The sequence below is a fragment of the Quercus suber genome, unplaced genomic scaffold (assembly GCF_002906115.3).
Source record: "Quercus suber isolate HL8 unplaced genomic scaffold, Cork oak 2.0 scaffold_14, whole genome shotgun sequence".
In the NCBI taxonomy this organism is placed as follows: Eukaryota; Viridiplantae; Streptophyta; class Magnoliopsida; order Fagales; family Fagaceae; genus Quercus; species Quercus suber.
This window is the reverse complement of record NW_027069479.1, coordinates 2682731-2694630: the sequence shown is the minus strand read 5'-3', so window position 1 is coordinate 2694630 and position 11900 is coordinate 2682731. Positions and strand designations below refer to the sequence as shown.

The 11900-nt window shown below is 32.5% G+C and overlaps 1 protein-coding gene across 1 annotated transcript; it reads left to right on the top strand.

Moving 5' to 3' along the window:
* Positions 1 to 2101: 2101 nt before the first annotated feature.
* On the top strand, positions 2102 to 4360 carry LOC112036702 (L-type lectin-domain containing receptor kinase IX.1). Its single transcript, XM_024069531.2, has one exon. It carries the CDS (start codon positions 2156 to 2158, stop codon positions 4226 to 4228), a length of 2073 nt encoding a protein of 690 aa, XP_023925299.1. The 5' UTR covers positions 2102 to 2155; the 3' UTR covers positions 4229 to 4360.
* The last annotated feature ends 7540 nt before the right edge of the window (positions 4361 to 11900 follow it).

The window sequence follows — 11900 nt, the reverse complement described above, 5'->3', positions numbered from 1 at the left end:
AGAGAGAGAGATGTAAAAGCAGAAGGGTAGAGGAGACAAGAAAACAGAAATAATGATTTTGGAATTTGTGTCGATATTCTTGTTGACAGTTTATTAATATTAAATGGAAAACTTATCTAGAGTTTCATAATTAATTAATTTTTGTTGTCATACTTCGCTCCCCTTAATACTAAGTACTGGATCTGTCCCTATATATATATAAATATGTTTGAAGACTTAAGAGGAGTAATGTTGTTGGAGCAACCTAATGTCTCCTCTCTAAGTCTTTTCTCTCAAAAATTTTGCAACTCTTCATTGCTCTTAATTTTTAATAACTTTATTGCTATAGAAAATGAAAATTTTTAGAATCTTTAAATTTTATGATATGAGGGACTTGGGGTGTTACTCATAAAGGGGAGAATGGAATAGATAACTAGATTTTAACGTGTTTCAGCCAAGCCAAGTCTATGCCTAAAACAACAGATTTCCAAATACTCCCTCACAAAACCACCTCCAAGTCACTCTGATCAGAGAGAGAGAGGTGGGCAAATAATTGGGGGGAAAATTTTATGCAATGTTGGGGAAAAAGCAGGGGACAATTTTAAGTTGATATTATTAAATAAAATTCATACTTTTGGTATTTTATGTAGCGAAAGTCATTTAGTGTACGATGAAATTTTTAAATAACTATAAAATTTGGTATAATTTTTGAAATTTTATTTTACACTTCTTCAAACCAAACGAAATTTCATTCAATACTGATTATATTGAACGAAATTTCAGTGTCATACCAAACGCAATATATATTTTTAAGAAATACATTCATGATGCAAAATGCATTCTAATAGCATGAATTCTCCCGGTAGTCCTTCCTAATATATAATTCTTAGACAAAAGATGCATTTTGCAAAATATGGAATTCTTGGTAAGAAATTTCAGAATCTATAATAATTTAATGTAATTTGCTTCTTATTGATTTTTTTTTTTCTTGAAAAACACACATACACAAGTGAGAGAAGATGAGGATCTAACACAGATGCGCACTACAAATTTTACTTTAAAATTATGGTAATTAATTTTAAGGAACGCGAAGTAAGTTATATTACACATAACAAATTGTTTTAAGTAATTTGAGACAATTACTTATTTTTCTTTTCTTGAGAAACAAATATACACACATAAGGAGGAGGGAATTGAGTTTCTTATTAGAAATTTAAAAAAACATTTGATTCACATTTTATAGTGCAAGTGTATAACGCATTTTACTTTTTATATTAGACATTAATTTAAAGTACGTGAAACTATTTTATTTTTGTGTTATTAATTACAATTTTTAAATAATTTTTATTTATTTTAGTATATAGTAATAATATTTTTTTTCATAACCAAAACAATAGATATTATTCATTAAGAAGCTAACCAGAATGTAATACAACGTTGATGTTTGGTGGAAAATCCTCTATCTTAGGCCAATAATTCTTTTGAGCATTTTGCTCTTCTAGCTAATGCATGGGTCATTGCATTTTCCTTTCAGTGAACAAAATCCAATCTGCAACCTCCCAAGGATCGAGCAATACTTTGAATGTTATTATTTAATATAATAAAAAATGCATTTTTTTTGTTTTTTGTTTATAGGTTAACAAATATATTATCTAATAACATAACCAAACACAATTGTATTTAAAATTTATACTTTTTAATAAAAATTTCAACATAACACTAGACTTAATTTTTTAAGTAGAACATACTTGATAATGTATTTATTAAAATATATTCTCGAAAAATTCAATATTGGCCCAAATGACAATAAGTTATCAAAGTCAATCTTACTACTAGTTGGTATAAGCACATGGGCGTCCTTGGTCCGAAAAACGTAGGCGTCCAGCGATCAATCAAATAATTTCTAGCAATTTCGGATACGTAATCTCTGCAAACCAAAACAAGTCCCAAATGCAAAGTAAATCTTATAATTTTTGTGCATGACTTAAATGAAAATCTGTCATATCAAACATAGTGAATTTTGTTGTTTTTAGACAAAAAGACACAGAAAGTAATATGATATTTGAGGAAAGCTGCTATCTCAGATTGATGTGGTGGTCTTCCAGTCCATATCATATATTATAATAACAATTTACAAGCCTCTAGCTAAGTCCCAAAAATCCTGAGACTCTAGACCATGATTTTCCAGTCACCAAAGCTGTTTATCATCTACTTGATGATAAGCATTTTCCTCTATCTCATAATCCCATGTGCAACTCAGATATCCTTCAACTACAGCGATTTCAGTGACCCAACCAAGTACAAACCTGTAACCCCAACAAGAAACGCTACGAACTCAGGTTCAATGATCCAACTCACACCAGATGAAGTGGACAACTGGGGTCGAGCCACATATTCAGAGCAAATGCATCTTTGGGACAAGAACTCAGGAAATGTGGCCAACTTCACTTCCAATTTCTCCTTCATCATCGATTCTCGAGGTAAAGACAGATATTCAGATGGGCTCATGTTTTTCCTCTCAACCCCAAATTTCCCTGATCCTAGCCCAACAGATAGCTCTGGCCTTGGCCTTGTGAGCCGCGTACAAATGGAACAACCCATTTTCCTAGCTACAAATAAATTCGTTGCAGTGGAGTTCGATACTTTTCACAATGCTCCATGGGATCCTTCTTATCCAGTTCCTGAACACGTTGGTATCAATATCAACAACATGACGTCTCACAACTCTACACCATGGTATTGTACTATTATGCAGAACAGAACATATAGTGCAAGTATCAATTACGATTCCAGTACACAAAATTTTAGTGTCTCCTTCACTGGTTTTGATAATGATACCACCCCTATTCAACAACACTTATCTTCTATCATTAATTTGACACTTCTCCTACCAGAATGGGTTGAATTTGGGTTCTCGGCATCTACAGGATTGCTTTCTGAGTTGCATATTCTTACCGCGTGGTCTTTTGAATCGACATCACCTTTAGTGAATCAGAAGTCGCCAGCACCTTCTGTGGAAAAGAATAAAGACGAGCTCAACAAAAAATTGGTGGTGGGCCTCAGCGTGGGTGCATGCATTTTAATTATTTGTTTGGTGGTGCTTTACCCTGTGTATAAGAAAAAGTGGCGTCCAAGCGAAGAAGAAGAAGAGTTAGTCTTTGATGTTTCCGTGGATGATGAATTTGAACGAGGTACTGGACCAAAGAAGTTTTCCCACAAAGAATTAGTTTCTGCAACGAATAACTTTGCCGAGGAAAATAAGCTTGGACAAGGAGGGTTTGGTGGGGTTTATAAAGGATATTTAGGGGACCTGAATTCCTATGTTGCTATTAAGAGAGTTTCAAGGGGATCTAAACAAGGGATAAAGGAGTATGCATCTGAAGTAAGGAGTATCAGCCGGCTCAGGCATAGGAATTTGGTGCAATTAATTGGTTGGTGCCATGATCAGAAAAAGGATCTTCTTCTAATTTATGAGTTCATGTCAAATGGCAGCTTGGATTTGCATCTTTTCAAAGGTAAAAGCATGTTAACATGGATGGAGAGGTACAATATTGCTCGAGGACTAGCATCAGCACTTTTATACTTGCATGAAGAATGGGAACAATGTGTTTTGCATAGAGACATAAAGTCAAGCAACATCATGTTGGATTCAAATTTAAATGCAAAGCTAGGTGATTTTGGCTTAGCTAGGCTAGTGGACCATGTAAAAGGATCACAAACCACGGCTTTGGCTGGGACCATGGGCTACTTGGCCCCTGAATGTATTATGTCGGGTAGGGCCAGCAAGGAGTCAGATGTATATAGTTTCGGTGTTGTAGCATTGGAGATCGCTTGTGGAAGAAAACCAGTTGAAGCCAAGGCAAAAGAAGATGAAACTATTCTGTTAGAGTGGATTTGGGAGCTTTATGGAACAAGAAATCTTCTTAAGGCAGCTGATACTAGATTTTGTGGAGATTTTGATGAGCAGCAAATGGAACGATTAATGGTTGTTGGACTTTGGTGTGCTCATCCAGATTACAATGTTAGGCCGTCAATAAGAAAAGCCATTCATGTTCTTGATTTTGAAGCTGCGTTACCCATTCTCGAACCAAAGATGCCAATGCCAACCTATCTTACCCCTCCAATTCTTGCATCAACATCTTCAACTGGTAATTCAGAAGACCACTACGCTCGGTCATTAAGCCCTGGTAGCTACACCGGTTCCTCACAGTTCACAACATATTCTGCAGCATATACATCTACTCAATAACTTCTATTCTCCTTTTTTCTAAAATTTGTTCTACTTTCCTGATAATGATAAGTATTGTATGTTCTTTTCCCCAGGACTTTGTTTGGTGGAGTGGGATGGTGTACGTGTTCATAATTGAGTTCAAATATTAAAGAAAAAATGATTGCATATATACTTTTTATTTCTTTTTATTTCTTTTATTATTATTATTATTTTTTTATGGGTGCATATATACTCCGTTTGTCCTGACCCATAAAATTACAGTGATTGTGATGGTCTTACGTCTCCTATATATGTTTGTGTTTTTACGAAAATATAGAGACTAAAACAAACGTTAAAAAATTTCTAAATATATGTAACAGTGTCATAATTAGGTTCCAAGTTTAAGAACCAAATGTGCACTTAAGGGGAGGGGAAAAAAAAGAGAGGAAAGCTTTTCGTGGTACCATAGTCTATCAATTCATCATTATCATATTGGGCAAACTCTACCTGCTAGAAAAGTTTAACAGCCTAGAAATAATTGAAAAATAAAAAAGGAAGTGGAAAATGTTCTCAACTATAGCTAGGAATCTTTATTCAGTTTGCAGGTAGAAATTTTGGAATATTTGCCCCCAAAAGATTAGGGTAGGTAAGGTTGTCTTTGAAAGAAAAATTTTAAAATAACAACATTCAAGTGGTGAACTTCAGCCCGGTTTGAATTTTCTTTATGTAGAATAATTAATATCTTTTACAATACGATGATAGCAATACTAGTATGGTTGTATGAAACTTTATCACAAAAGTATAGTAGTATAGTTTGACAATAATTTGGTAATGATACTCATTGTGACCATGTTAAAGTGTGGCATTAATAGTGATGATAATGATTAGGGGTGGACTTGGGGTGGAAGTAGACATGGCAAAACAGGTGTGTTGGGTTTGGGTCGGGTCGGGTCAAACGGGTTGTAGGTCAAAAACATGTCATTTTTTTAATTAGGTTTAAAATAGGTTCAGGTCAATCGGTTTGCGAGTCGGGTTGACTCGTATTTTCCATATGATTTTTTTTTTTAATAAAGAAAAAAACTTGTATTTACTATTTGGAAAGTCATGCAACAAATTACTTACTGTAAAATGCATTATTTTGAATTTACTACTTATATCAAGAATGAACTCAGTTAAACTTGTTAATACTTATTCAATAATTTTAAAATTATATAAATTCCAATATTGCTAACTAAAACAAAATAACACAAAGATAAGTAAAACAAATATACAAGTTTTATTTCTACACAATATTAGCATCCCAAAATATAAAACAAAATTACAAATGGCCTATTGGATAACTCATTTGATAAAGAATAAAAATATATAAGAAATTTACAATCTTGAAAATTAATTTTATAATCTATTATCAATTGTGTTTAGTACTCTATTTCAATTTGAGAATATACATTAAAGTTGGATTATTTACTTAATTATACATGGTCTCTATTATGAATATCATATCATTGTTAAGCAACACACACTCTAAGAAATATCATAATTTATTTTGAAAAGCCATTTATTTTGGACATAAATTGTTAAAAAATAGGTCTTAGCATTCATAATTTATACTAATTTGATACTTTGGCTTCACTATTTTCATACTTATGAATGTTTCTCACACATGTCTACAATTTTAAATCTATGTTTTTGACTCTACTGTAACTAAATTATCTTGACATGTACTTTGATATTTGATATCTGTAAGCAGCCTCAATGAAAGCGTCCCCCAAAAAAAAGATTCGGACACCTTTTTAGGGTACCTCACTTTTGGGGTAAGTGGTATGGAGTCATCACTTATTTTTCGTTATACAAAAAAATAAGAAAAATACTAATTACAAAATACATGATTGAATGGTTCCACTTATTGATTGAATAAAAATTACATATCTGAAAATTTGAAAAGTTACACAGCTTTGGGTTCTAATTACAATCTACCAAATATTTACATGGGTTGTTGTCCTATTTATATTCTACCCCAAACAAATAAAGACAAGACTAGATCTACTTAACCAAAGACCTAAATCTAGAGGCTAGGTTACGGAATGGGAAGGTGTTAGGCACCCATTCCGCCCAGATAGAGTCTGGTCTTCTAGACTGTTGTGACCAATGTACTATGTTATGCATGTCATGTATGATATGTTGAACATTTGAATGAAAAATTAAATCACACAAATTTATTTATGAATGAAATCTCTTCTTTTGTTAAGAAAATTCAGATCTGTTTTTTTTTTTTTTTTAAAATGATTTTGATTTATCAAAACATCAAATTTGTTTTGTGGGATGTAAAAAGAAAGGTTTTTGATGATAAAAGTTCAGATCTGATTTGTTATATTAAAAAAAAAAAAAAGATTTTTGATGACAAAACTTCAGATCTGTTTTGCTATATATTTTTAAAAAGAATGAAAAAGATTTTTTAAAAAGAGTTTCACTCATAATCCAAATTTATGCAATCATGAATTAAAATAAACACAAACACAATAATACATAATCTATTTCTTTATTTCAACAATTTGCATGTATTAAAAAAATCAGATTTGTATTTTAAGAAAGATACAAATCAGTTTTGATTTGAGAAAAATTTAGATCTGCATCTCATAAAGATGCAAATCATGAGATTCAGATCTCTTTTTGTTTGAGAAAAGTATAGATCTACATCTTATAAAGATGCAGATCTATTTTTGCATTGAGAAAAATTCAGATCTACATCTTACAAAAATGCAGATCTGTTTTGTTTTAAGAAAAATAATTGTTCACATGCAAATTTATTGACATTCAAGAAAAAGATTATAACAATCAAATAAAAACAATCATGCTTTAATAAAACAAAAATTAACAATTCATGCTATATATAAAACAATCATCAACATAAAAAGAAGCACAAAGAGAAAGGGTGAAAGAAGCATCCTCTTGCATGAGCACACTTTGTTCTTGAGAGGATGTTTTAGGGTTCGAAGAAACTTATTCAGTTAACCTTGAAACCTAAAAACCCTAATTCTTCTAGCAAATCTTTGAGAGGAGATCAGAAAATATGAGCTGTTTGGGACCCCAAAACGTATGCCTCATAGAGCGAAAAAAAAAAAAAAAAAAAAAAAAAAAAAAAGGTGCTGAATTATGAGGCTCAGTCTCTATTTACAAAGGCCAAAAGAATCTCGAAAATAGGGACGAATGATTAGGGTTTCAGATGCATCTTTTTGCAAAAAGATCGAAAAGGGTGTGCTTTATCGTCACCCGAAGGTCGTTGGGCCAAAGCCTATCACATGAAAATTTGTCCCTTCGGCACTCCAAAAGTGTTGAATTGGCCTTTGGACCCTGAACGCAATTTTGTATTCGGGTGTCGTTTGGACTCCTCTTCTAGGTTTTTTTTTTTTGCTGGTCCTTGTACCTAGACGCGTTTTCATCCTCCGTCTATGATTTTTCATCTCTTTTTTGGATAATTCGGGATATTTAAGAACAACTATTTTGTAGATAAATACCCTAAAATAAATCTTGATAAAATTTAGATTATCCACAATTTTATTGTTATCCAATCATCCCTTTTATTCTCATGCATACATCCCTATTTTAACACAAATTATCAACCAATCACAAAATTCTTTAACTAATTTTAATTGTTTAGCCGATCATAATTAATTTAAATTGATCATGTGTAGTTGATTCTACCTAGACACAATGCATGTTGATCGTGTAGACTTGACCATGTGATATCTTTTGATCTGATGGTTTGATTTTGAAAACCAAAAACTCTGCTGCTACCGTTAGAATCTCAAAATCATTTTTATGATATGCAATGAATGAATTGATGCATGTTATGCAAATACAAGTTGATGCATGTAATGCAAGAACAAATTGATTAAATCATGGGTGCAAAATTGAGTATCTATAGAATGCCCCTCATTGACAGAGCTTGAAAAACGAATGTCAATGTAAAACAAAGACACTGATTTTGGCAACCATGATTTAATTGAGGTTGAATCTTCAAAGATTACCTAGCCCTCAAACCTAAAACCTTGGAACATAGAACTAGCCTAATCTTTTGACTCAAAAAATGAAAAAATACCGGACTTAGCTGGTAGTTGATGACTCTGGAAATGATTCTTGGCAATTTGAGGTGACCAAGAAACTTTCCTATCCTGATCTTGAAAATGGAGTTGTCTGGGATGACGATTAAAAGGATCTCCTCTACTTTGATTTGGAATTGCTAGAATGATGATCAAAGGGATCTAATATACTTTGATCTCAATCTGGCTTTGGAATGATGATCAAGGGAATCTCCTCTGCCTCGATAATCTGGAACTAAAATGATGATAAAGGGGGTCGGCTTTGGAATGATGATCAAAGGGATCTCCTTTACTTTGATAATCTGGGTTTGCTTTCTATGATGATGATCAAAGGGATCTACTCTACCTTGATAATCTGGGACTGCTTTCTACAATAATGATCAAGGGGATCTTCTCTACCTTGATAATCTGGATTTGCTTTCTGCAATGATGATCAAAGAGATTTACTCTACTTTCATAATCTGGGATTGCTTTCTGCAATGATGATCAAGGGGATCTCCTCTACCTTGATAGTTTGGATTTGCTTTCTACAAAGATGATCAAAGGAATCTACTCTAGTTTGATGATCTAGGACTGCTTTCTGCAATGATGATCAAGGGGATCTCCTCTACCTTGATAATTTGGATTTGTTTTCTGCAATAATGATCAAAGGGATATACTCTACTTTGATAATCTGGGACTGCTTTCTACAATGATGATCAAAGGGATCTCCTCTACCTTGATAATCTGGATTTTCTTTTTGTGATGATGATCAAAGGGACCTACTCTACTTTGATAATTTGAGACTGATTTCTGCAATAATGATCAAAGGGATTTACCTTACCTTGATAATCTAGATTTTCTTTTTGTGATGATGATCAAAGGGATCTACTCTACTTTGATGATCTGGGACTGCTTTCTGCAATGATGATCAAGGGGATCTCCTCTACCTTGATAATCTGGGATTGCTTTCTACAATGATGATCAAAGGGATCTACTCTACCTTGATAATCTGAATTTGCTTTCTATGATGATGATCTAAGGGATTTACTATAACTTGATCTGGATTTGCTTTCTGCAAAAAGTCAAAATTTTAAATTAGACTTTAACTAACAGGTGCTTCATGGTCACACTGTTTCTGAGATGTGTGATTTTCATTTGCTCACTCTTAATTTTGAACTTTGTCAGGAAACGTTTAATTAACAAAAGATTTTTCTCTTGAGAAACATTTGAACTTTGAAACTTGGAAGTTTTGAAATTCTTATTTCAAATTCTAAGACTTTGGAACTTAGAAATTTTTATTTGAAATGTAGAACTTGAAATTTGAAATTTTGAGCTTTAGAATTTTGAACATTAAGGCTTGGAATTTTGATCATGAAATTTGAAGTTTAAATTTTTTTTAAAAATGAAGATTTGCGTTTAAAATTTGGGCATTGAAAATGTGGAATTTTTTAATCTTGGGAATGAAAATTTTGAATTGACAATTTGGGATTTGGAGTTGTTCTTGAAGATTTGTTCGGGAGATTTATCTTCTGAAGATTTGTTCAGAAGATTTGTCATTTGAAGATTTGTTTAGGAGATTTTTCTTTTGAAGATTTATTCAGGAGATTTGTCCTTTTATGAAGATGTGTTCATGAAGATTTGTTCAGGAGATTTTTCCTTTGAAGATATACTTATGAGATTTTTCCTTTGAAAATTGGTTTAGGAGATTTTTCCTTTTATGAAGATGTGTTTTGGGAGATTTTTCCTTTGAAAATTGGTTTAGGAGATTTTTCCTTTTGGAGATGTGTTCAGGAGATTTTTCCTTTGAAGATTTGTTCAGGAGATTTTTCTTTTTGAAAATGTATTCATGGAGATTTTTCATTTGAAAATTTGTTCAGGAGATTTTTTCTTTTGAAGATGTGTTTAGGAGATTTTTCCTTTTATGAGGATGTGTTAAGAGATTTTTCCTTCAAAAATTGGTTCAGGAGATTTTTCCTTTTGAAGATGTGTTTAAGAGATTTTTCCTTTTAAAGATGTGTTCAAGAGATTTTTCCTTTGAAAATTGGTTCGAGAGATTTTTCCTTTTATGAAGATTGATTAGGAGATTTTTCCTTTTGAAGATGTGTTTAAGAGATTTTTCCTTTTAAAGATGTGTTCAAGAGATTTTTCCTTTGAAAATTGGTTCGGGAGATTTTTCCTTTTATGAAGATTTGATTAGGAGATTTTTCCTTTGAAAATTGGTACAGGAGATTTTTCCTTTTGAAGATGTTTTCAAGAGATTTTCCTTTGAAGATTTGTTCAAGAGATTTTTCCTTTTGAAGACGTATTCGTGGAGATTTTTCATTTGAAAATTTGTTCAGGAGATTTTTCCTTTTGAAGATGTGTTTAGGAGATTTTTCCTTTGAAGATTTGTTCAACAGATTTTTCCTTTTGAAGATGTATTCATGGAGATTTGTCCATTTAAGATTTGTTCATGGAGATTTATCATTTGAAGATTTGTTCATGGAGATTTGTCCTTTCGAAGATTTTTTTAGGAGATTTGTCTTTTTGAAAATTTGTTTAGGAGATTTTTCCTTTTGAAATTTTGAAAATTGAAACTTTGGAATTTTGAAACTTGGAACTTGGCGTTTGGAATTTGCAATTTAAAATTTGAAAATTTGGAATTGAAAGTTTGGACCTGAAAGATTTGTGGTTTAAAAACTTGGAGTTTGAAAATTTGGAATTGGAAGTTTGGGGATGTGAAAATTTGGACGTGGAGTTGAAAATTTGAGATTTGGAGTTGAAAATTTGATGTTGAGACATTGCCATTGTGTTGTTGAGTGTTCTTGTAGGAATTTGGGGCATTGTATGATTAATCATGTTGTAATGTTGGCTTTGGAGCATTTTTTGGGTGTTGTATCTTTTGGTCATGGTGTAATTTGGACAATGTTGGTGGCTTATGAAATTTTTACAATGTTGGTAATTTGTGATGTTTGTTGGACGAACTTTGGCTTGAATTTTGGGGGGCATTGAAGTCATCAAAAATTTATTGTGTAGGCTTGGTTGAACAAATTCATGATTGTGGAAGATTTGTTGGCATGTGTAATTTATGGCAAAATTTTGTGGGTACGAGTATGGATAAATTTTGCGGGTATGAAAATTTTTTGTGGATATGGAAGAAGTTTTATGAGTATGAACTTTTGGCTATGGAAGAATTTTGTTGGGTATGTGATGTTTGATCCTGAAAAATTTTGTGGTTATGATTTTGGATATGTGGGAGATTTCGCGGTTGTGCATGGACATGGCCATGTGGGAATTTTTTCGATGGCATGGTTATTGGAAAAAATTTGGTTGTTGTGTATGGAGATGTCAAAAATATTGGTTGTGATAAAATTTGGTGGGGCATTGATTTTTTGTTGTGGGACATTGACTTTTTGGGGCGCATGGGAATTTTTTGGACATGTGATTTTTTGATCATGTGGAAACTTTAAGTGAGACAAGTTTAGAATTCACCTAATGAGGCTTTGTAGTACCAACTTAAATTTATCTTGATTAGCTCTAATGGAGTTTGCACTTATGAGGCAGAGCCGAATGCCCCTAGTTTGGAAATGAATGCATGCCTTTTGAAAACTTGATTTTTTATGAAAAGATGATGATGGTGGTCCTTTTTT

Bases quoted from the DNA above. Each gene is read 5' to 3' on its own strand.
- LOC112036702 (XM_024069531.2), top strand. From the start codon at position 2,156: ATGATTTTCCAGTCACCAAAGCTGTTTATCATCTACTTGATGATAAGC.